This window comes from Mixophyes fleayi, chromosome 3, assembly GCF_038048845.1.
Source record: "Mixophyes fleayi isolate aMixFle1 chromosome 3, aMixFle1.hap1, whole genome shotgun sequence".
NCBI lineage: Eukaryota > Metazoa > Chordata > Amphibia > Anura > Limnodynastidae > Mixophyes > Mixophyes fleayi.
In genome coordinates, this window is record NC_134404.1 from 120,533,153 (window position 1) to 120,560,432 (window position 27,280).

General features: G+C 40.6%; 1 protein-coding gene across 4 annotated transcripts in view; it reads left to right on the forward strand.

Annotated features, from left to right (window-relative positions):
• Positions 1-2,219: 2,219 nt before the first annotated feature.
• LOC142143972 (putative cation-transporting ATPase 13A4) overlaps positions 2,220-27,280 on the forward strand; it is a 104,260-nt gene continuing 79,199 nt past the window's right edge. For all 4 annotated transcript variants that reach the window (XM_075202270.1, XM_075202271.1, XM_075202272.1 and 1 more), the window contains exon 1: positions 2,220-2,352. In XM_075202270.1, coding sequence (XP_075058371.1) covers positions 2,290-2,352 — 63 coding nt within the window. In that variant the 5' untranslated portion in view covers positions 2,220-2,289. The remainder of the gene's footprint in view (positions 2,353-27,280) is intronic.

Here is a 27,280-nt window from a genome sequence, read left to right on the forward strand (position 1 = left end):
AATATTGTCATTCCACAGTTAGGGACCAGGTTGTAAATTAATTTCAGTTCATACCTGTTCATATCTTTTAACAATCTGGATCATATGAACTGAAATGAATGTATAACCTGGTCCCTAACTGTGGAATGACAATATTTAAATTCATCATTGTTGTGGGGCACATGTGCATAATTTATTTTAACCATATAAATGTTAACATGTTATATTATTTTGCTATCCTTATGTTAGGAACTCCCAAGCCAGTACAGTGAAACTCGGGGACTACTCTGAAGGTCCGGTATTCGCTGGAGCCCCTAGTGGTGGGGACAGACTTGGCTGCGGGCCGACCGAGGGTCGAGTAACGTGTACTGACTTAAAGGAGAACCCAGGAGTGAGTGATTGGCAGGCCGAAGTGAGGAAGAGATCCAAGGTCAAAAGGACACCAGCACAGGTACGAAATCCAGGGACAGGCGAAAGGTCAGGTGCACAAGCGAAAGGAGCAAAATCCGGAGTTCAGGCAAATGGTCAGGGTCAGGAGCGAGGGTTCAAAGGTCCAGGAACAAGCAGAGGTCAAACACGGGTAGTCAATCAACGGTAATAGTAACCAAACAGGGAGCACAAGCAGGAAGCAGAACTGAGGACAGAACGCTATAACCGGCAGTGAGGCTCAGTCCTCACTGCCCTAAATACCCCTGCTAGCCAATCAGAGCCTAGCTCTGAAACAAGTCACAGCCCCTGCCTGATTAATTCCTATAGGTTGCGCTAGACTGCGCATGTGCCCAGCTGTTTATTGCGCCCAGAGCGCCTGGGTAAAGTTCTCGGCGTCCGGCCGTTGCCCTGGCAACGGTCGGGCCGGATTTCCGGAAGTGACGTCCTGGTTGCCATAGCGACAGCCGGGACGTCAGAAGAAACCGGAACTGAGTCGCGGCGGTGCCCGCGGCCGCCGCTGCTCGTGACACCTTATTGAGATTTTTTTCCACTACATGACCGCTAGTGTGATATATCTAACCGCACAATCCTTTACATTTTATCACATAATTTTTACCCATTCACACACCCAGTAACATTATCAACACCAAAGTACTGTTTACGCTAGTAAGAAAATGGCTGCCCTAGCGCTGGATTAATTTCTATATATGTTGGACTTGAATCAGCAAGATTTAGGATCATCTTGTGATTTTCAAAGCTACGTTTAGCGAGACATTTCTGTCTATCTCAATTAACTTGTGCGCACTTCATCGTTAATATCCGTATAAGTAAAAATTTGTGTTTATGCAGGGTCATATTGTAATAAGGGGGAAAGACTGTGTGATAAAGGGCACAGTGATCTAATGGCTGGGGGGGAGGAGGTCATGAATTGGCCGCTGGGGTGTGATGAAATGGCTGGTGTGGAGGTGCATGATCTCTGTACTGTATTGTGTGGCGTTCATGAGGATGCTCTCTAAAGAGCCTAATAATTGAGGGTTTGTAATATTTGAACATTTTCAAAACAGAACCCAACTTTCCAAAAGTCAGCTAAACGACAACAAAGCTGCAAGAACAAGCAAGAAAGAACAGCAAGAACAGGTAAGAGAGTCTGTCTAAATTTTTTTTTGCTGGCTAATACTCCTGAATTTCCCTTTAGTTTTTTTTTTTTTGGGGGGGGAGGGGGGGGCTGCGGGTGTATTAGCCTAGGGCGGCCAGAATCCTTATTCAGGCCCTGGACACTTCTAAAATATCTGTGTGTTTTATCATAATGCACTTGTAGGTGTCATAAATGTGATCGTAATGCACTTGTAGGTGTCATAAATGTGATCGTAACAAGTCGTATATTCAGTCAACATGTATTAAATCACACATTCATTCACACAAAATTACTATAGCTGTCCTGTTCAAATATGGTTCTTTATAGTTCTACCACACCTCAGGAAAAGGTGTCCACTTAGTACTCATAAGGTGATTAAATTATCTTCATTTCCCTGAGCGATCCACACTCTTTATTTAATCAGAATGAACTCTCTATACATTGTAGTACAACAATAAGAAGGAAATCTGCATCACATTTGCACTAAATATATTTAACTATTAAACCTAAAACATGTATATGTTTATATATGTAATGCATTGTTGATCAATTTTGCAATACATTTTAGAATGACTTCCAAAGTATCACCAGTGAGACAATACTACAGTGTTAATTAAAGAGGCGTGTGTACTATGTAAAGTGGTGTATATAATCTCTTTCCAGATCTAGTGCTGCTCAGTGAGGTGAAAGTGGTCTGTTCTACACTGTCAGTAGGAAACAACTTGCAAGGCTCTTTTACCTGAAACATGAAATCTAAAGAATGCAAAGATCATAGTGCGATAATTAATGAAGGTGAAGAAAATGAGATGGTGAGTTCTTCCTGCCTTATTTGTTTTCTAATTATGATTATATGCCAATAATGCAGGTCAGTTTTAGTTTGTTGTACTTTATCTGTGCAAATATACATTTTGGAAGACTAAAATTAAATTCTTTACCTGCTTTTCGGTCTGTACAAACTGCAATATTATATTTGTCATGTACTCAAAAACGATAAAGAGTTGGGAATATTGAAATAAATGGCACATATATTTTACTATTTTGTTACTATTTTATATTTTACTATACAACTATTTTTATATAACTATTTTATAGTTTACTATTTTAGCTACCGCACCCTGCCTCAATGTCCCTTTCTTCATCTACCCCTCTCTCCTCTTACTTCACCTCACCCCCTCCCCGCTTTTTCCCCCTCACTGCTCTTCTATATTCTACCCTCTGTTCCTACATATCCCCTCATTCTTATCTTCCAAAAATCATTTCCCTCTCCTTGCCACTCCTGTCTCTACCATCAATGCCCTCCACCAGATCAGCACCATCTCCTATACTCTTCTAACCACAATTTCCCTCCTCCCTTTCTCTCCTCCACATTAGCCCCCACTCCCAGTTCTGTTTCTCATCCCTCCCCCATCTCCCCCTCATTCAAAACCCTGCCGACCCTCGTAAATAAGCAACCTCATCCACATATCTACTCTTCCCTCTCTCCCTCTATCCTGTTCTCTTTGGAATGCTAGATCAGTATGTGCCCTCCATCCATTATCTATTTAGGTCTAGCTTTTTAAATCTACTTGCCTTCACTGAAATTTGCATATTCACTAATGACAACACCTCTCCTACTGTTCACTCTTTCATGGGCTTGTCCTTTTCCCATACAATCAGCCGTGGGGGTCTGTAAGGTGGCTGTGTTGGAATACTTATTTTCCTCTGCTGCACTTTCTGGGTTATACCCCTAAACCCTCCGTGTGGCCATTATCTACCCACCCCCGATACTGTCTCTCAATTTCTTTATCACTTCTACATCTGGCATCCTCACTTTCTCTTCTCTGACCTTCCTTTCCTTATATTGGGGGACTTTACTATCCCTAGAGACAATCCCTGTGACCATGCTGCCTCCAAACTTCTCTCCCTCTCCTCCCTTGGCCTCTCTCAGTGGACTTGCTCTCCCTCCCAGCAGAGACCACTCAATTGATCTGATCATTTCCCACCTCTGTACTGTCTCTGATTTTACCATATTTACCAGATACCAAAGCCCCTATTCACTCCCTTGTAATCTCTTGCCTTGATTACAGTAACCTTCTCCTCTCTTTTTCTCTCCCAATGCTCTAGCTCTGCTGTCCCACTCTGAAATAAATGGTAGGAAATGCCCTGTTCATTCTAATTGGCAGAGGCCACAGCGAGCAAGATGAGGTAGACTGACTCAGAATGAGGGTTTGGACAGTTGTGAGGGTGCATGCGTGCATTAGTGTGAGTAGTATCAGTGGGAGTAGGGTACGCTCTATATTTTAGCTAATGTAGGACACAATGGACAATATACCTGAAATATTATCAGATAAAAGATCTTACTCTCTCAAATATTATAATTCACAGATTTGCTACAGGCTTTTAATCGCCTGTACTTCACACAAGAGAACCTGTCACAGAGGTGATAGTTTGTCTTTAAAAAAAACATGGTTGGTAACAGCAACACTGATATACAGCTGCTGGCTTAGTAGTAAAGTTATGTTCTTTTACTGACCATAGCATCAACCAAGAACACATTTTTATACATAGAATATATATATAGAAATAATATATATATTGAACAAAATGCTAGAAACTTTTTTAAATAATTTCATATATTCTATTGGCCCTGAGATACTGGCCTTATTTCATGATATACAGTGAGAATGTAGAAGTGCTGGAATGGAAACTTGAAATGAATAGGTGGGGTCCCCAAAGCTTTAAAGATTTTACGCAATGTAGAATTAATTTTTAATGTATTTTAACGCTATATAGTAAAATATTAAATATATTTAATGATGCATGGCTATCCACCCTGTGTCCCCCACCTCTCCTGTGGCCAATTACCTTTCCCTCATGTCTTCTATGTTCCTTCCGCTTTCCCTAATGTCTCATGTGTTTACACATCCATCGCATGTCTCCTTTGTGCACTTATATTTTCCCTCATATCTCTTGTGTATCTTCAAGTTTGCTAATGTTTCCCCTGTATTTCTTCACCTCTCCCTTTTGTCTTTAATGCATCCCTTCTCCTTTCCCTTATCTGTTTTATTTTTCTGCCCACTGTCTCCATGTGTCCTTATCTTCATTGCAGGTAACCCCCTCTCTCCCTCTGCCCTGTGCCTCACCACCTGCTTCTTTCGCTCCTTCCTTACACCATGTTCCACTCTGCCTATCCCTGTCCTTGCTTCTATTTTTCCCTCTTACCCGCAACAGACAGGATGGAGAATGCCACTGTCTCACTGAACCCTCTGTAAAGCCTGTATTCTACCCTCTTTACTGATGCTATTAAGCCCCGCCCCTGATATTCAATGCTGTGAATTTCTACATTTTTTATGATCCAGGAGTCCGGGAGGACTCCCTAAAATTTGGGAGCCTCACGTAAATTCCGTGAGAGTAGACAAATATGATGTTACCTCTCTGCTCGCCTGTTGCCATTCAAAAATAATATTATTATTTCGTTGTAAGCATGTCTTGTTAAATTGAAATCACACTGAAACATTTACGTTACTGAAATGTAATTTATCACTCATTCAAAGCATTCATATTTTTGCTCTGCTCGGAACTGCTATTAGGTAAACACATTGCAGCACAGAAGTAATTTATTAACATTTGGCTCCTCACAGCAGTGTATTTGGCAATTCTTAGTCATGAGAATCTGTAGTCTTTCTTCTCAGTACTGGCAAGATCAATCACAATCGACCAATGATAAGATAAATAGCAGCAGTGCTACTTCACTAATGTAGACACAGTGGCTGCAGTACTCTCTCTTAAATGCCCGAAAGAAAACCTAAAGTTTTTGGCCATGGGCGGGTCTCTGGTCATATGAGCCTATTTGTGAGCGGTGGCCTTGATGTGTAGTTCATACTTGCTACTTTTTAAATCTGTACTCTGGGAGATCGGAGTGTAGATCATGTGACAGAGGGTAGGAGGTGGCGTGACGATGTCATTACGTAATTATAGCCCCACCCCTACTATGAAATACAGAAATTCAAGTTATTGAATGGCGGGGGGCGGGGCTTAATGACACGATTAAGCCCTTACACCTGCTATTCAATAATGCCGTGAATTTCGGCATTTTACAGGGTCTGGGAGGATTGCCTACTCTTCTGGGAGTCTGGGAGGACTCCCCGACATTCGGGAGCCTCCCAGAAATTCTGGGAGAGTAGGCAAGTATGATGTAGTTTCATCAGTCTCATTGTTAATCTGGCCCTGGATGTAAGATGTGTAAAACAACAATGTCTGATCAGGTAATACTGTAGTTCTGGTCAGACAACTTTATACCAAAGTGCACAGAAGTATAAAATTTAGAATAGTTTGGGCCTCTGATTACAGATTAGTCACAAATTAGAGAGAACAGCCACAGACAATCCCATATATATTTATATCTGTAATACATTATTCAGCAATTTTGCAATCCATCTTATAATGAATTTGAGAATCAGCAGCTAAGCATTCCTACAGTGTCAATTAAAGAGGTGTGTGCACTATGCAAAGTGGGGAGATTAATCTCTCTTCAGATTTAATACAGTTCAGTGAGGTCAAAGTGACCTGTTCTATCCTGTCAATAGAAAATATCTTGCAGGGCTCTTATATCTTGAAGTCTAAACAATGCAATCATCATAATCAGAATTAGATGGTGATTATTTCCTGCCATATTTTTGCTAATTACAAGGCATGCATGCCAGTTATATTTTTGTAGAGTGTTTCTAGTTGAAAAAAATAAGGTATGAAACAAGGTAGTGAAACTAAAAGAAAACGATTTGTCTTCTCCAGCTGTACAAACTGCAATAATACCACTGTCATGTCCTCAAAAATGATAGAGGTGGGAATAACTAAATAAATGTCACATATTTTACTATTTTAATAATTTGCTATATCTTAGCTAATGTATGACACAAATGAGAGTACCACAGTTCAGCCTCTCCCTGCTCCCTTTCTTCAGGCACACTTGTAAGTTGTCTCTCCTGCCTCCAACACATTTGCATTTCACATTTGACATTACGGGTCTGATTCATTAAGGAAAGTAAGGCAAAAAAATTAGTAAGTTTTCTCCTGGACAAAACCATGCTACAATGCAAGGGACACAAATGAGACTATTATTTCGCACATAAAATAAATATTGGTTGTTTTTTCATGTTGCACAAAAATGTTTGATAGGTTTATTTGCACACTGAAATTTAAAGTTGATCTAGGACATGTCCTACCACAACTATAATTCTGCCATCAAATTTTATATTTACCTCCTCCTCCAATGCAACATGATTTTGCTAAAGGAAAAAGGTACTCATTTTTTTTTGCTTTACTTTCCTTAATGAATCAGGCCCTACATCTTTATAAGTAGCTAAGATATGGAGTACTCTGGGAATTTATGAGTAGTAATTTGTTCAAGATTTTCTAGTGCGGTTATACTCTTTTGTGTGCAATTACCCTACAAAGGATTGTGTTAATAGAAAGGTTTAAAAGAGAAACAAAAAAGTTGTGAACTTGTGACCAGATGTTATGTGCAAACTGACAAAACAGAGAGTGAGAGATAAGTAGGACCACACCAGAAATATACAACAACACTCAGAAACATATAGTGGCTTATGTAGAGTTTGATGCATTTGTTCCCATAACATAAGAAGGAAAAGGAGCATGCATGAAAAAACAGTTATGTGAATATGTTCAATCGGATGCATCCAGCTGTTAAACACTAACATAAACGCCATACATGCCAACTCTCCCGGAAAGTCCGGGAGACTCCCGAAATTCGGGTCAGTCTCCTGGGCTCCCGGGTAAGCTGGCATTTCTCCCGCATCCCAATCTCACCGAGAATCGCGTCATTTGACGCGTTTCTTGGTGAATCACGCCATTTTGGAGGGCGGGAGGGGGCGGGACGAGGCCAATTGCGTCATTTTGGCCCCGCCCCCCGCGACGTGAATTACGGGTTTTGCGGGGGGCGGGGCCAAAATTATGCGATTGGCCTCGTTCCGCCCCCTCCCGCCCTCCAGTCACGCCCCCTCTCGAGTTGGTAAGTATGATAAATGCAGCCTCACATTAGAAACAACAAGTATATTTACATATGCCCCACAACAGCGTTGAGATGTTGCAATAGTGAATTTGAAAATCATATTACCCTATTTGTACGCAGTATATTAATGTAATGATGTATCATATACACAAGTGAGAACAGTGTCTAACTAGTGTTATTAATAAATGCAAAATCACACTTACCATATAAAGTATCATTAAAAACAAATATCTACTGATTTCCGCTCTAAAAACCAAATGGGAATCTTCTTTCCTGCAGTGGTACAAATATAAATATTAATTAAGTTATGTGAATAGACAGCCATGATTACATATAATATGGCACTGAGGTAAGTACTATTAATTAAGTACTATCAGTGGGATGGGTCAAAATGCAATCTGCAAATCAGAAGAAGTTCCTGATTGTCATCTTCACATTATCATTGTGACTCTTTGAACCAGCTCTCCGTTTAAGTGTAACATGCAACAAGATTTGCATATGGATGATACTTGTCATTAGAGATGGGCGGGCTCAGTACTCTCACACCTATTCGGATTCCAAAACGAGGCAAAACGTCACAGTGACGTTGTCGAATCTCGGGAGTTTTGGAATCAATAAATACCCACCTCCACAGTGATCTAGCGCCATTTGAGAGAGGGACCGAGAAGGATTAGGTCAAAGTATAGAGCAGGTAAAGTGATAGAGTAGCAATAGGAGGGTGGGTCATGTTCTGAATTTGTTTGGGGTCTCATATACACCCTTATAAAAAAGTTGAATTTTCTGAGTGCTGAAATCCTAATATAGCTGTAATGAGTTGCGGCGGTGCCTCAGGCCACCGCGACTCTCTGTGCCTGCAGGAAGCGTCCCGACCGTCTCCATGACAACTGGGACGTCACTTCCTGTTTCGCCCCGGTCGTTGCCTAGACAACGGTCGGGACGCTGTGTGCGTGAGCACCACATCCCAGCAGCAGCCGGGCGCATGCACAAAGCAACATTAATCATTTATTTATTATTCAGCTCCTGGGCTGATTGCTGGTTAGTCCCCTCTGTTGCCTTTGGTTAGTGTTGGTATATAAGGCAGAGAGGGCCTAGCCTGCTCCAGTGCCTTTGACCCTGTTGCTCTTTTGGACTTTCCGTGTATGACCCCTGGCTTTGTTATTTGGACTTGATTCTTGCCTGTTGCCCTGACCTTTTGCTTTGTGATCGGGACCTCCTTTGATCACTGCCAGCCTTGACATTTTGCCTTTCCCTAACCTCATTGCCTGCTTCTGACCTATGACCTCGGCCTGTTCCTGACTCCTCTAGATTCTACTCCCCTGCTACTCTGCGCTACAGTACATTCATATACCTGTACTACCTTGAGAATAAGACCTGGGGGCATCCGAGTACCTGTGAGCATAATGAGCTGCTATAGGTGAAGACCTCTCCATCTGGTTCTACGGGTTTATGTTAAGACCGTTAGTCGTAACATTATAACCAGCCAGTGAAAAGTAGCCATCTCCATGGATGAAAGCGGGACGAATCCTTCTCCAGCTCAAGTTTTGGCGGGCCAAATCCAGACTCTTTACCAGATGGTCCAAGGTCTGGCGCATCGTTTGTCTGCGCAAGAGGAATCTGCAAGAGCCTCACAAGCCCAGCAAGCTCCCCTGGCTGCTTCCGTGGAACCCAAATTGAACCTTCCAGACCGGTTCTCCGGAGATAGAACCTTATTTCTCAACTTCAAAGAAAGTTGTAAAACTTATTTCCACCTTAGACCTCGTTCATCAGGATCGGAGCTTCAAAGGGTTTGCATCATCGTGTCCCTTCTACAGGGTGATCCCCAATCCTGGGCATTTAGACTTGCTCCCACGAGCCCTCCATTACAAACCATTGATGCATTCTTTAATGCCCTGGGGTTACTTTATGATGATCCGGACAGAGTGGCCTCAGCTGAATCTCACCTCAGGGTTCTCAAACAGGGTCGTCGCACTGCTGAGGAATACTGTGCAGAGTTCAGCCGCTGGTCCACGGACAGCGAGTGGAATGACCTGGCACTCCGAAGTCAGTTCGTTTGGGTCTTTCCAAACAGATAAAAGACTCTCTTGTGCAATACCCTACAATGGAGAATCTGATGCAACAGGTCATCAAAATTGACCGCAGGCTTAAAGAAAAAAGGCCGAGAGGGATACCTCTGTTTCTTCGTGCTCTTTTCTTACCCCTCCTGCTGCACCATTTGAAGCCGCTATGCCCATGCAGCTAGGTGCTTATCGTCTCACTTCAGAAGAGAAAACCCGGAGACGTACGTTAGGCCTTTGCCTATACTGTGGCAACAGGGGCCACCTCCTCCGAAGCTGTCCCAACAAATCAGACAAGTCGGGAAAAGAACAGGCCTAGAGAACGTGGAAGAGGTTCGTCTAGGTCTGCAAATTATTTCTTCTAAAAATGTGCTCTTGGTTCCTGCGGTGATTTCCTTTGGTACTAAATCTACACCTCTTTGATCAGCTCAGAGATGCTTCAGTATTTACCAAGATCGACTTACGTGGTGCATATAACCTTATTTGTGTCAGAGATGGGGACGAATGGAAGACCGCATTCAAGTCATTATAAGTATTTGGTTATGCCTTTTGGTTTATGCAATGAACCCGCTGTCTTTCAGGACATAATTAACGATGTTCTCAGGGAATTCCTAGGCCACTTCGTTGTGGTATACCTGGATGACATCTTGATCTTTTCCTCGTCCAGATGGGTTTTTAATGGATCCTAGCAAGGTCCAAGCAATCTTGGATGGATAGCATTATATATTTAATTTCTTTAGTGATAGCATTGTACCATTGTTTAAGAATACATTTATTTTTGTGCTACCCATGCATACCATTTGAGTAGACCATTTAGTAGACTGTCTCTACATTTTTCTATATTTAACTAATGTCTTTTGGAGATAGGGCCTTCAGGAATGTACATGGTACTCAATGTGAGGTCTTACCAGTGCCCTATAAAGGCCAGTGGATCTTATATGATGCAGGGTCCAAATGGTCCAGGGTCTAGATGGTGCGTATAGTGTTATAAATCAGAATGATATTTATGAAAGACATGGGGGGACCTGGATTGGTGACATAGTACCAGCTAATAGTAAAGAAATGGGAGATAAAAAAGATGATTGTCAGTTTTCAGATATAACATTTAAGCATTTAAGATAGGAAAAGAGTTCCAGAGTGTTGGTTAGTTGGGAGTGCAGTAGTGAATGGGCAATATAGACAAAGGGGTGTGATACAGGGGGTGTAAATAATGTTGCAATTTGAACAATAATGGCATGGAAGTAAAGTAAGAAAAACATTGTGAGCTTTGAAAGTGGTTAGTGAATATGTGATGAGGCAATAAAACGAAAAATCAAATTAAGAAGAGAGATCATACTTAACAGGTTTCATTTTTGAGATTTAGGCTTGTTATTGGAGAGTCATTGTCATCACTGACCAAAAGTTTAGCATCGGAATAATTATTCTTTATAACTGTGAGGGTATATTTAATGCAGATCAGAACACATTCATATGCAGGGGCAGGCTGGGCTGGGGGGAAGGGGGCATCTGCTCCCCGGCTGGTCCTTTAGTGGGCTACCTTGGACTGGGACACCTGCATTTTTGTTTCTTTTTAAATGTTCCTGATAGGCTGCTGAGTGGCATCCTGCCCCCCTGGGCTAAAATTTGCCAGTCCTCCCCTTGTTCATATGAATTACAGATTTTGATAGCACAGAGATGTGTTTCAAGCAGAGAAGTTGGAGTTAGGTTGGGCATTAGAATGCAAACCGATGGATGAAAGAGAAGAAAGGTTAGGTCCAAATCTTGTTGTTTTTTTCTATCATGCGATCTTCCATCTTCAGCCCCTTCCATTATCACCCCCCTTTTTATTCTTCGCCTTCATCACCCACTTTTATCATTCACCCCCTTTGTAATCCTCATAGATCATTTTCTCACTTCATATTCCCCATTTATCATTTATCATTATCCCCTTTATTTGCACTCTCAATTATTCTAGATGAATTGAAGAAGTGGGGATAGAGAGTAGAAATAACAATGGGGGGTGAAGGTTCTATCACTCCCTTTTATTATTCTCCCCTCTCTATCATCCCCTTGTTTATTCTTCCACTTCAATCACTCATTTTATCATTCTCATCCCTATATCACCAACATAATCGTTCTCCCTCTTGTAAAACCGCCTTTACTATTCTCCTCCTTTCATTAATCCACATTTAACATTTTCCCCATCTATCAATCTTCCATTATAATTCTCCACTTTCTCTCAATCTCCCTTTTTTATTCTCCCACTTCTATCAGTCTCCATATATAGTCTCTTCCTTATAATAATTATCATTTATCACCCCTTCTATAAATAACAATTTATTATTCACCCCTTTTCATCATTCACCCTTTATCATTCATCACTTTCTATCATTCACCCTTCCTTCATCAACCCCCCGTGAGGATTCAACACTAGCTCCAGATGACAGCTGTTAGAAAACAGTTCACAATAACAGCTACAAATACCATCTATCAGTTTCTGTAATCAGCAATCTGCTAACAACAGTAATGTAGCTAGTACACTCACCTAAGCTACTGCAGTTTCCTTTACGCTATAATCAAACCTTCAGTGAAAAGGTCAAGTCAGTTGGTACAATTTATCTCAAATGTTTGTAGCCTTTAGAAAGTCCCTTAGTTCTACCAAACCTTTGTAGGAACAGAGTTTTATTTTGGATTTCTCTACTTGTGCTTTGAAGAAGACTTACTAAAAAGCACTGAAAACTCCTAGGCACTACTATATTGAAAAATCTACAATTTATTGATATTACTATGGAACTCTAATTTGTTGCTCCCCAATAGAGGGAGTTATGTCGCCTCCTCTAAAGAGTAACACAGCAAAATGAATAGACAATTGGGGGCGCCAAATTATAATGTGCAATAGTAAAAAACAACACCTGGATTGCACTTACAAAAATATTACTTTATTAAAACACATCACATTTCAAACTGCCATAAATCAAACCAAAAGGCTAATAAAACCTTGTGATATATTCTAAATATATAAAATCAATCTAATACCAATTCTAATATGGAACAGTACCTAAAGTAAATAATACACTTATAATATGGACCATATATGTTCTATATTGCAGTATCCCACATTTAGTGGAGATGTGATCACAATTTTCAACCAAAGTCTAATAGCAGGTGGCCGGCAAACCTGCCGATAATCACAATAGTGAACATTTTATCTTGCCTCATAGGAATAAAAAAAAATAATCCTTTCTTCTACTGCAGCCCAAATGGATCTGTAGGAAAATAATAATCTAATTCAAATGATTGGTGTTTTGTCTTGTGCTCACTCAGTGTTAAAGATGTACAGGGAGGGTGTAGAACCACAAATGAATAGCTGCCACACTTGAGCAAATATATGTATCACTGTAGGAGAAAGGAACACTGTCATTTAATTTCCCCATTTTAGCATGCTGACTCAAGGGTTAATATAGTGCAGAACAAGTGGATGTTTAAGGGATACTTTTCACTACATACTATCAGACGCAAGTAAACCTTGTAATCACTAATAGCCATCATATTAAAAGAATATCCCTGCAGGGTAATGCAAGATGTTTGTAGACAGAGGTAATTATATCCAAAACGGTATTTTGTTCTAATTCTCAGATCCAATAAGTTACGGTCTAGGTTCCATATGGAACCTAGATCTAGTAGCCAAGGAACTGACACGTTTCCCCACTCAAAAGTGACTTTTTCAAAGACATGAGGAAGACTTGTTTTGTTTGACTGTACATCACAATTCTTCCTTCTCCAATACTTCAATCCTCGACTTTGTCTCGCACTATTCTACATTCTCCAATCCCTTGACATTGTCTTCGTCCATCACTATTCTATCTTCTAGAATCCTTTGACTTCAGCTTGTACCTCACTATCAGTCCTCTCAGGATTAAGCCGTTTGGCTAGATGTGGTGTGTCTCTTACAGCTAACCCAGCCTAGTGGCTCTTTCCTGGAAGCTGCCAGCACCATGACACCCCCCTGTCACCACCACTTAAATTATGCACACATCAGTGCCCTCTGAGTGCAGAGTTCAGCTCAGCAGAGTAGGACAGGTGACATAGTGCTCTGAGGGGAACTGATGCTGATAGATTGGGAAAAGTGGTAGGAAACACATTATTCGCTCTGCACAGTTACACAAAAATTGCATGCATGTTTCAATGTCTAGATTTGTATATCTTAGACTTGAAACCATTACATTTGGGTAGGGATGAGAAAGAGTAAGCTGACTACAGTAAGGGCATGTTCACATACAAGTGCTACTGAATTAGACTCGGATGCATTCCCAGATATTTTCAGGAGCGATATCTATTCTGGGTACTGGAGTGCTGGCGTAAACATAAGCAATGATTGCCATCAGTAGCACTAGGTAGCGGCTTCTGTGTATTGGTCTCAAGTTGGCAGTGTTTTGGCTATATGATTTCACTTCACGGCTGTCTATTCAAATTACTTATCTGTCATTTCTTAATTGGATTATTGCAGAAAGAATGATTGTCGTTTACTTTTTAAAGGTTTAAAGAAAGGGTGTGGAAGTGTTTGTGTTTAATTATACTTTATGTGGTAAATGGGACTTTCCCTTTTATTAAGAAATGGGTCATGCCATTGTCGTAAATATTAAGATTGTCAAGCCATATCTCTATGCTATCGTTAGTCATATGTGCACAGGCTTCTAAGCCTGATATATGCATAGTATAAATATTACTGTTTTTGTTTTGGACACATTTTAAGTACAACATTCTTAAATTTGAATCAATATATGCACTAAAGTACACATTTATTGCGTTCAAACTTTTCTGTGTAAGTTTGCACTGCAAAATGCATCCAACTCAAAATGGTGCACTTTATCAAAGTCTGGTGATATTAGGATGAGATTTTCAGAGAATTTATGCAGTATGAGAGAAATTATGGAGACAAGGTGAGGAGTATATCCAGCAAAAAGGCAGAACTTCCAACCGGAGAAACCAACTTATGGTGCCTGGGTGCAAATGCAATTTTTTTGCCATAAAAGGAAAATACTGCCCTCTTTTGCACATACAGCAGGTAGGCAAGAGCATGAAAGTAACGACTCAGACTTCGAGCTTTCTTACCAATGTGAAATTCCAGTCACAGCTTTCAAAGACACAGTTCGATGCTGTGCCACATGAGTAAAAATAATTACAGTAATCAAAAATACTGAGGCCGCACATCTTTATATACAGTAAGTAGTTGGATGCAGTCTTTATTGTTCTTTGTTAGTACTATGTAGTGCTTTGCTCATAGTAAACTGTAGCAGCTGCTCAAAATTCAATATAGGAAAACCATAGAATTTGATAACATTGCAGATAGCTACCTATAAACCATGACTTTGTATTATTCTAAATATGTCACACCTCTTGAAATCTTTTTGGACTGTCTCCTTTGGGACACTGAATTTAATAACAGAGTCTAATGAAGCCTGCACGGGGATTTAGCCAATGACAATACACATTCCTTAAGATTACTTTCAGTGAGTGGCAGCCCCAGTAATGCTGGCTTCTGTCTTTGTTTTGATTTGTTTTACTCATTCCTATATACTTTGTCTACCTTTATCTCTCCCTGAGTTTGAGCCACTGTCCACAGGCAGTTATATTACTGATCTGCTGCTGGTTCTCCAGTTCTCTGCTGTGGAGTCCAATTGCTCATTGTTTGCACTTGTGTTCCTTATATTGCCAACCAGGAAGTTCCCTTGATATTTAAACCTGTGGGAGATTAATAAAACTGACATGCTGTAGGAACACCAGCAATTTATTTTTTCACATCAAGTTATGAATGTCACGGTAATTAGATCAAAATACTGTGAAAAAAATAAGTTGACAGGTCTGCGATGTTGTGTTAGAACTGAAACTTTCAATGACCTCAAGAAGAAGAAAAGTAAAGGAAATGAGTTAAGGATTAGAGAGGAAAAACTATGTATTAATTTTCCAATCAATGAATTGGATGAGCTTAGCCAAATGATGGAATGCATCACTAGAAACACTTTAAATGTATTATTACTATTATTATTATCTTATATGGCGGCACACAGGGTTCACGGCATCATACATAGAGCATGGACAAAACACTGCATACTAGGCAGTACGGGGCAGTACAAAACCAAAAACAGAGTGCAATAAAAGAAAAAACAACTCAGCTGAGAACAGGTGACCAAGAGAAATAGGTAAAAGTGAATACCAGAACATATAGAAACTACGAAAAGAAAGTAAGAGATGTGGGGAGTGAACTAAATCAGGCTGACCTGTGCCCAGCACGCAACTAACAGGAACAGTGCAGTTATGGGGATGCTATGGAAAGGGTAGGAGAGGAGAACCAAGGGCAGGGGCTTAATGTCAAGGTGCTGGGGGGATGAAGGCAAAGGTAAACAGGAGGAGGAGGACACGAGGAAAAGAGGGTCCTGTTCACAGGGGCTTTTAATCTAAAAGGAAGGGACACACTGATTAGTGCTCAGGGGGGAGAGATGAGCAAGAGGGTTGTATGAATAGAGGGTTGTATGAAGAGAGAAGAGGGAAAGAGGGGTGTACTATGGTCAGTGAAGAAATATCAAGAAGAGGCAGGTTGATGAGCAGACAGAGGAGGTTACACAGATGAAGGGTCGGTTTGCCTAAACATGTGGGTTTTGAGGTAATGTTTGAAGATTAGCAGGCTAGGGGATAACCTGATAAAAGATGGGAGGTCGTTCCAGAGAATGGGGAAGCACTCGAGAAATCTTGTATGTGGTAATGAGATATGGTTACTTTGCATTTGTCTGTGGTATCATGTATATCTTGAGTTTATGTTGTACTGTAAAATGTTCTTTGAAAGACCATGGGGTAACTTGTACTAAAAGGACTGCCTTGATCACATCCCTCTTCAAGGGTGCCATAAGTGACATCTATTGAGTCTGGAGCTCTGGATCTCATGAAAGACTGGAAGTGTTAATTCAGAGAGGTTGCCCCAGCTAACATCAGTGATTAGGCTGCTTTGTGGAGCCCACACTCAGTGTTCCCTCTAAGCTGAGCAATCTGGAAATGATAGAGTTAAACCTGTATCTTACTAGGAAACATCCTGCAGATTGTGAATGCAAATCTTTCAGGTGAAGCCCTCATTAGAATGACCTTTTAACTCTTTCCTTTCCAGATTGCTCAGCTTAGAGGGAACACTGCCCACACTGGTAGGGGGTTCAGATATTAGAGGGCAGTGCCTTGGTCCTTGACCAGTCCCCAGGAGATAATGGCTTCCAGTCAAGTAGCCAGCAGAGATAGCTCCCCTCCCAGAAGCAAGTGTGAAAACCAGAGCCAAGATAAATAGCCATGGCTTTGCATTTAGTGGAGGCTTGAAGTCAGTACTGGTTAGAGGTTACAGATCCTGCAGGACTGACTAAGATAAAGCTCTGGATCTCATGAAAAGACTGTAAAGGGTTAATTCAGAGAGGTTACCACAACTAACTTAATCATCAGTGATTAGGTTCCACTGTCGAGATCATTGTGCAAGTCTGATATCTCCAGACTTTGTGGAGCTATTGTCTTAATATTCTTTTGAAACATGAAATCCAATTTACCTGAAGACAGCCGTGCAATAACTAATAAAGGAGAAGAGAATGAGATGTTGAGTTTAGTCTTATCTGAATGATTTTTAATGTCTAGTTGTCAAAAACTATAATACAGTATTACTTGAAAATTCATACTTGTTTAAGTTGGTCTTCTGTTGAAGAGTTTATTTAATTATGGAAATTGTAAAAATTTATATTTTGAAACCCATACAAAACCCAAAGTCACTCTAGTCAAAGTTTTATTTACATGCATTTGGCCAGTGGGCTTGGGTAATTGTCATCTTTCAGTTCACTGCAAAATACAGCCGGCTTATTTACTAATAACTTTTTTGTATTATTAGCAAAATAATATAAAAAATAAAAAAACATTCTTGAAGGGGCATTCATTATATTCTTTAGCCTTCTTGTTAGACAATGTGTTGTGTATACAGGAAAAACATTCATGTAACTGATTATTCATGAAAAACACATTGCAATATTATTGTGGCAAAACAAGGTTAAAGATTGTGAATAATGCTCTTGCTGCTATGAAACAATCTTAAGCAATGTATTTTTAAAACGTGATGTCCATCAAAATGTATTTTTAAATATATATTTTCCTATCCCTGACTTGTACCAGGGAGATTAAAAATTGTGGCTCACTGTAGAGATCTCAGGGGTTAGAGACAAAGGGATGTATCCCTGTCTAACCTTTAGGATAATTGTGTGCTAGTCAGATAACAAAGCTGAATTTCTGATCTCTATAAGTTAAACTTAATTTCATCAATGGAAATTTTTAAACCACTATTTACAAAAAAATCACCTGCAAAATATAAATTCTATAAAAAAATATAATATGTGTTGGATTCACATTTTACTTATTCTCTTATCTTTCCTAATGTCCTGTCTCCCCTATCAAATGGTCACTATTCCCTTAAAACCCCCTTACTTGTTCCTGACTAAGTGACTATTGTCTCTAATCTGCTTTTCTTTCCTTCAATTCCTTCTCTTCACTATCCACTCACTGATCTGTGTCTTATATCTCTCCCCAATTCTCTGTAAGGGGAAGATCTCTAAATGGGTGGTTTTGACTAAATCTTTTATTCTATGTCTATCTTCTATTCTATTATACTTACCTGTCCCCTACAGACAGTGTTGGACTGAGGCATAAAGGGCCCACAGGGAGAATACAATCGTAGAGGCCCACCAGAAGGGGTGTGGGCAGCCACTAGAGAGGTGTAACCAAACCACAAGAGGGGGGGGTGGTAAGCCCACGAAGTACAGCTAGCATCATAGTGTAGTATATAAAGAATGCAGTGTGCATATACAGAGTATACAGTCTTGACTTGCACCTTAGATTGGGCAGAACAGTCACCAAAAATCGGGATTGTCCCACTAGAATAAGAACATTTGACACTCTCCTGCTCTCTCCTACCTGTTCTTGTCACTTTCATCACCTCTGGCTGCTGGTTTTTTTAGTTGCGACTTGTCTGGATCCTGGAATGTTGGGGCCCTATTTGGAAAAAAAATGGGTACATTTAGAAAATTCCAACCAGACGCAACGTTAAATCAATAGAACCCACAATTAATACTTAGGCCTTCCTCCAGCCCCAACATTAAAATAATAGTATTCCTATTTAATAAATAAACCTAGTTCCCTCCCTCAGAAGAACCCCAGCAATAAATTAATAGTATTTACATTTAATAAATATGTCCATTTCCAGTAACCATCGCTGCCATTAAATAATTCATATTCACATTTAATAAATAGACCTCATTCTCCACAAACTCACCTCCACATTCAATTAATAGCCCCCAAACCATCGCATCTTAAATTAATAGTCCCCACTATTAAATTATGTTGCCCCACCATCACCCCACAAACAAAAGATCACCCATTAATTAGCCACCATTACCTCTCGCACACGTACATTACATTGCCACAAGCCCCTGCCCTCACACAGACACAGCTGGCATCCGATCACAGTACCACACTTGAAGTCGCTGAGCTCTTCAGAACGACCCATTTTGTATCACAAATGTTTGCAAATGGAGACTGCATGGCTAGGTGCTTGATTTTATACACCTCTGGCAACAGGTCTGATTGAAACACCTCAATTCAATTAATAATGAATGTGACCAAATACTTTTGTCCATATAGTGTATATACTTATATAGTCAACTACATAGCTTAATAGTTATATTATATCTCTCAGCTGCTCACTGGTTCATTAATTATAGTGTTCCCCACCAATATTGTATACATTCAGGTTATCAGTTTAGGTTGCAGTTATTATGGAGGCTAGAGGTTTGTTCTGATAAGTACTCCTTTCATATAATATATAGGTAGCCCCTGCACACCCCAACTACTATCCTGAGTGTATGTCATGATTCTAGCAGATTTAGTGGATTCCATTTTCACTAACTAGGATTAACGCTGTAGAAGCAATCCAGGTTTTTATCAAGGAGCCCCAAAAGGGGTTTTGGGTTTCTCTGCTGATGGGTTCACAAGTCATGGCCCTCGGCCTATCTCTAGGTGTAGCGAGCTGGTGTGGGATTGAAAAATGGACTGGTCAATGTAGACGGAAATTATACGGATGGACTGCAGAGTGCCAAATTGGAATACAGGAGGTAATGTTAGAACAAGACTGGTTGGCAATAATTTAGAATATATGCAGAAGGAATCAGAAATCACAAGATGCACAGGAACATTGGGGTACAGGTAAATGGTCTAATACTCTGTCACAAAACTGTGCACAGAGCAGATTGAATAGGGTGGGCTTCTAATGTCAGCATTCACATGACCATAAGCTTTGAAATCTTAAAGGGCCTTGAGCCCCTTGCTCTACATAGTGGAGCAGCAGTGCATGAGACAGTGGAGAGTGGAGACCTGAGCGAGTGCATCGGACATTGAATCTTGTGACAGTTGCAGCCAGGCCCGGCGCCCCCATTAGGCAAGGTTAGAAACTTGCCTAGGGCGCTGGGCTCTGGAGGGCGCCCTCCAGAATGAAAATTACTTTAAAACTGTGCGGCGACCGCTGACCATAACTGTCACGGCTGGAGGAGGGCGCCGATTGTTGCGGGGGGGGGCTGGGGCGCCGATTTTGTAAAAATGCCTAGTGCGCCATGGAGGCTAGCACCGGCCCTGGTTGCAGCGCATGACTGTGTATATCAAACATATGGAATAGCACTGAGTATTCAGAGTAGGGACTCTCCTGTATATTTTGTTAATAATGCATAGGATAAAAGGGATCACCTGTTCTGTTTCATATATTAAAACTGAGGACATCAATTGTTCCTAAGTATGTATTAAAATTCTTGAATAAATTATCCTTTAACTTTGACAAATCATTGGGTAGTTGCATCAACATATTTGTTAGATTTGCTGTTAGAACCTGACTTTATTGTAATTTGTATCTCAGTATTCATTTAGCACTGTTACTTATTGATCCAATCTTATTACAATTTCATCTACTGTATTCATCCCTTAATTCTATTCATTCCCCAATTCAAGTATTCATACATATTGTTCCTATTCATGATTAGATAGCAGGAGAGTGTAGGAGAGCAAAGTATAAGACTCGCAGCTAATGGTGATGTGCATTTCACCGTATTAGCTTTAATGAGGAAAGAGTTAATAGTAGCTCCTGCTAGACTGATCAAGAAGATCTGCGTGGACCAGCGAACTTCTTCCTTTCCCCTTGTTCCCTGCGAATCTTGTAGATGTGTGTGAACAATCCACATTGTAGCAGGGCTTGTTAGCAGCAAGAGCTAAAGAAAACTTACCATTACTGCACTCTGCCCCATGTGGATAACCCAGAGATTGGTTATAGAGACTGCTATTGGTTTATACTGCTTCCCTTGTATGTTATTCTCTGATTTGACACTTTGTTATTCTCTGTTTAACACTTTCACATAAGCACTAATGCTCTGTATTTGAATTGTGTTAAATAAACTTTCAGTATTCTTTTTTCAGATATTTGCCTGGGTGTGAAAATACTTTCCAACACCATGGTATTGAGGCAGGTGAAAGGAAGTCCGTTGATCGCTGACTTGTTGTGGGAGTTGGTGTCGGGTAACTCCAGGTACACTCTCCGCTAGTTGATGCGAGCAAGTAGCCTGTGGGTGCCTCAATATAATCGTATCTTCCTAAGTGGACAGCCCAGGGAGTTTTAATTTCCATTCCTTATTTAGAGATACACACACAAAATAGATGTGCTCCAAATTTGCAGGCAGACAGAAACAATACTGAAAATGTGCATCGTGCAAGTATAAACATCTCATTAAAGTACAACCTACTACCACCACTTTCTAAAAATACTACTCAATGTAGACTAACTTATATGTCTTAAATCAATCATGAGAGTGTTGGGTCATTGAGACAATGTATTGCATATGACATTTTTGTGCATTTTTTATGTTTGGCAAAATGCTCCTTTAAATGTACCTGTTTGTTAAAGTACAAATTGAATGTGCAAAAAGTATCACCAGCTCTGAGTTAGTGCAAAATGCAAGTGAATTTGTCGTGTGGAAATGGATGAGCCCTATTGCATATCAAGGAATGACCCTATAATTGTAGCCTGTCCACCCCTTTAACTTGTTTTAATAATATCACTCTAGCAAACACAATTTTGTTTTTACACTGATCAGCAAAATTATGTGCACTCGTGTGCTTAGTTTGCACTTAGAAAGGAACACATTCGCTCCACCCAATTCCTTCCATTAGATGGTGCAAATGTGTGCTCTTCCTCAAAATACTGCCACGGACGGAAAACCAGTGCAATAAATAAATGAGTCATAATAAATTGTTGCTATCACAATTGGGTTCTGGTTCAACCACCATGGTGTGCATTTTATAACAGCTAAGCTGTTCACACACAAATTCGAAGTTTAAATTTGAAGTTCAAGTTCCTAGTCAGCAAAGAAATGAAATAAATTACCTACCTTCAAGTTAAGTTAACCTTAAGTTCAACATCACTGACTATGTCTATAAAGCCTATAGAGTTGGCATCTTGCGTCTATGTGACGACGGATTCACCTATAGCAGCCCCGTTTCTCTTAGAATTGAATGTGCTCAACAGTAGTCAGTTGCCCTAGGAATTATGTACCCAGTAGTAGTGGATTAGTCTTGTATAAGCTGGAACTTACACAGGCTGGAGTTGAGCACAATGTCAACCAGACTAGGCTGGCAGTAAATCCAATAGAATGGTCAAGTTCAGGCAAAAGTTCAGGGCAGCTGGTAATCTAAGGAATGATCAAGTCCAGGCAAAAGGTGAGGCAAAAAGGTGAGGACAGATGGCAATCCACAGAATAGTCAGTATCTAGGCAATGTCAGAACCAGAACCAGAACCAATATCATAAAACTATCGGCAATCAAACACCTCTGACAGAAACGGCAGTTAACACAGGCCAAGAACTACAGATGCCTGCACTAAAAAGGTCACATTCTACTGTGCCATAACTCACCCAGAAATAGGAGAGGTGTCAGTGTTTAGTGCTGAAACAGAAATTCAAATAATTGGGCTAGCAGTGTTTTTAAAAGTCTCCAGTCACATTCTACTGTGCCATAGCTCATACAGAAACAGGAGGGGTGGCAGTGTCCTTGAAACTCTCCAGTCTCCAGTCACATTGTTCTTGTCGCTCTCCAGTCTCGGTGCAGTTGGTCTCGCAGTACAGAGGTAGCAGTGCTCTTGTCACTCTCCAGTCTTCAGTCACATTGCTCTTGTCACTATCCAGTATCAGTCATTATGATACTAATCCCTCTATGTCATGTGCTAGAGTCTATGTTTAAGGGCATAATGGTTTTAAGTCAGGGAAACAAAAATGTAAAAAAAAAAAAAAAAAAGATTGTACCTTATTAAAGAAAAAAACACCTCTCTAATAAAGGTGAAAGCTTACTGTAGAAAAGCATAAAATTGCCAACATGCCATACTACAAAAATATTAATAAGCATACCAGCATCAGCTAGCTCCTTTCTCTCAGCTAGATCCCAGCTCCTGCAGTCTACATTGTCATCATCCTCACCCTCATCAGTGTGTACATCATCCTCACACAATACTAATTCAACCCCACTAGAATCCACCATTACAGAAGTCTGATGTAATTGCCGATAAGGGCCTTCTCCGTGGAATTTGTGCCTGAGGGAGGATGAGTCATCGTGTCATGCACTACTTGAGCTGTCAGCTTGCAGACCAGGTGCTCATTGCATCTTTTGAGATCTGGGTCATCTGGAAAGAAAGAGAAGGCATAGCTCTTAAACCTAGGATCATGCACAGTTGCCAAAATGTAGTGATTCGATTTCAAGATGTTGATAACTCTCGGATCCTGGCGAAGTGAATAAAATGCTTGATCTACAAGTCCTACATAGTTACCAGAATTGCTTAGTTTAATCTCCTTCTTCAATTTCTCTAGCTGCTTTTCCAAAAATCTAATTAGGGGAATCACTTGACACAAGCTAACAGTGTCTGAACTAGAGATGGGCGGGCTCGGTTCCCCGAGAACCGAACCCACCTGAACTTAGGCTATCCGAGTACCGAGCCGACCAGGCTCGGTACTCTCCCACCCGCTCGGAATCCAAATCGAGGCCGAACGTCATCGTGACGTCGTCGGATCTCGGGGCTCGGTTCTCGCGATACTTGAAAATTATAAATACCTGACTCCACAGCAATTCATTGCCATTTGACAGAGGGAGAGAGCAGGGTGTAGTCACAGGCTGATTAGAGCAGGGACAGACAATACATTTCTGATTCCAATTCTGCTAACAATCGATAGAGAAGAGAGGAGGATAGAGGAGTCTTTTTTTAAAAAAAAAATATTTGGCACTACAAGTGCTTTTGGAGTGTCCCCCATTCTTTTGCATTAATATTTCTGGCTGTCAAAAGTACCATCTGTCAGCAGACTTCAAATATAATATTTAGCACTCCCAAGTGCTTTTGGGGTATCCCCCATTCTTTTGCATTAATTTTTGTGGCTGTCAAAAGTCATATTTGTCAGCAGTATGTAAAACAATTTGTAGCACTACAAGTGCGTTGGACTCATAATGGATTCTAAGCAGTCCACATATGAGCAGAATCAGCAACCAGGTTCTGTCACCAGTCCTGATGGTAGTGTTCCCAGTATGTCATCTGGGAAAGGCGATGTCAAACTACACAGTCTTTTGAAATCGGTCAAAAAAACACACCCCCAAAATTTTTTTACTGTGTTGAAGCGCAGAAGAAGTGTAACTGAGGAAAAGTTAAGTGCCGATAAATAAAAAATTGCCAACATGCCATTCTATACACGCAGTGGCAAAGAGAGAATGAGGCCTTCACCTTTGTCTATTAGTGGCAGATCAAAAAATGTTACTGTGCCTACAAGTGGTGCACAAGTACTGTTACGCGTGAAAGCCGAGCTGCAAGAAAACAGTAAGGCATTAAAGGATAATGTATGCTCTGAATCAGAAATGACACCAATCCCTGGGGAGAGTCCATCCACCAGTGGTATGTCTAATCGTGAGCATTCTGTAAGTGACAGTGTACCCATAAAGAAGGTTCCCTTCAGCAGTTCTGCTGATGTGTGCCTTAACAGCCCGAGTGCAGTCGGTGATACACCAATTGAGGATGCCACTTTTGAATTAGAAGAGGATGAGGGGGAGATTTGTGTAGGCGACGAGGGCACTAATGATGATGTTGATGATTATGATGCAGACAGATACCAAATTGCCTTTCTCAATTTCTATTTATATTCTAGACTCTATAACGGCTGAATAGTTTACTATTTTACTCCTAGTGGAGAGGGGGTCTTATGCAGACAGATACCAAACTACCTTGGTCCATTTATTTTTACTTTCTAATTCTATAGTCTATGCAGGCTGCTTTTTTTCTATTCAACTACAAGTGGAGGGCGGGGGGGGGGAGGGGCATAGATAGCCACCAAACTACCGTGGTCCATTTATTTTTACTTTCTAATTCCACAGTCTATGCAGGCTGCTTTTGTTCTATTGAAATACAAGTGGAGGGTGTAATATACACCTAAAAACGATAGCTGCCTTGCCAATAGGCAAAGATGAAGAGGAAGACAACCAGGTTTGTGTGGAGAATTAAGAACGGCCTACCAGAGATTAAATGGTTTTCTTCCTAATTTATTAGCTTTAGAATTACCTTACTTATCCAAGAAACAGGTGGAGCACTAAATTAGGTTATTTTATGCACAAAAACATTGATTTTTAAACAAAATTGCAAAACAAAACCAAACAAAACCAAAACCAATACACGTAAGGGCGGTTTTGAAATACCAAGACCAAAACACAAAGGTAATCCAGATCCAAAACCAAAAACCAAAAAAAAAAACACGGTGGTCAGTGAGCATCTCTAGTCTGAACTTACTTCACAGGTGACTACTTAGAGTGGTTTCAGCACCTTACACAACACGGAACATATTCTCCACTGTGCTGGACTAAAGTACATTCCCCCTCAATTTCGATTCTTCCTGCAGCAGCTGCAATCTCCTACATGCTGTTGCAGAATGCTGAAAATTACCCAAATTATTTCTGGACAAAGACAGCATCTCCTGCATGTCACTGTCATTTTTAAAAAAGATTAATACCACCAAGTTGATTGTGTGAGCAAAACAGGGAATGTGATGGAATTCTCCCCGCTGTAATGCTGTCACAATATTGGTGGCATTATTACAAATGACATACCCCTCAGGAGAGTCCAAGTGGGATAAGCCATATTGCAATGATATCCCTTAGTTTTTCAAACAGGTTGTCAGAGGAATGCCTCTTAGTACAGCCGGTGATACACAAATGTAGTATACCACTTTGTATTTGCAACAGGATGAGGGGGATATTTGTGTAGCTGATGATGGTGCTAATGAGGATGTTGATGAGGATGATGTTGTTTGTGTAAATACTGCACCAGTGGAAGCAGATCTTGCCAGTGATAATAAGAAGGCCATTGTCATGCTTGGAAGAAGTACAAAATCCACCTGTTATGTGTGCAATTATTTTTACCCAATCCTAACAACAGTTGTCTAGCCATATGTAGCATTTGTAAAGCCACACTGACAACACTTTCTTCATCAATATCCTCACTAGCGAACAGAGTTAGTCCTGCATCCAAGTTGCTAAGGCTAGATGACTTCTCCCCTATCCAGGATTACTCTGCAGAATTCTTGAGCGTTAGTCCCGCTGCTGCTGCTGGGGTGGTGAATCTTCAACCCAGAAGTAGATCAAGAAGAAGACTACTAGTAGCTTACAACAATTGACTGTTAAATAATCCTTTGCAACAGTAAGCAAGTATGAAAGCTGTCACCCAGTTTCAAAGCGGTCCACAGACACCATGGTGACTATGCTAGTATTAGATCTGCGTTCAATTTCCAGAATTAATGCAGCTGGTTTTAGACAGGTAATTGAGGTCCTGTGTCCCCATTACCAAATTCCATCATGACACAACACTTTAGTAGAAAGAAATTCCTAAGCTCTACCAGAAGGTTCCATAAAATGTAATAATTGGGCTACAAAATGCCATTCTACCCACTGTACACTTAACCACAGATATGTGGACAAGCTAAATTGGGCAAACTAAAGGTTATATAACTGTGACAGCCAACTGGGTTATTGAATTGCCTTCAGCAGCAGGAACAGCAGCAGCATGTACCCAACACCGCCAGAGCAGGCTACTCTGTTTATCAGCGGCTTCACTAAGTGGCATACCGATGACAACCTATTTGAAAAACTAAGGGATGTCATTGCAACATGGCTTATCCCATTTGGACTCTCCTGAGGATATGTAATTTATGATAATATCACCAATAGTGTGAGAGCATTACAGCTGGGTGAAATACATCACATTCCCTGTTTTGTTCACACAATCATCTTTGTGGTACAGAGCTTTTTGAAAAATGAAAGGGATGTTCAGGAGATTTTCTGGACATTTTCGGCATTCTGCAACAGCATGTAGGAAATTGCAGCCGCTGCAAGAACAATTCATTTTGCCCTGCCATCAGCTGAAGCAAGAGGTGGTAACAAGGTGGAATTCCACACTTTATATGCTTGTGAGGATGGAGGAACAGCAAAAAGCCTTCCATGCTTACTCCACAAGCCATGACTTTGGGAAAGGAAGGGGAATGTATTTTAGTGCAACGCAGTGTAGAATACTTTCCGTGTTGT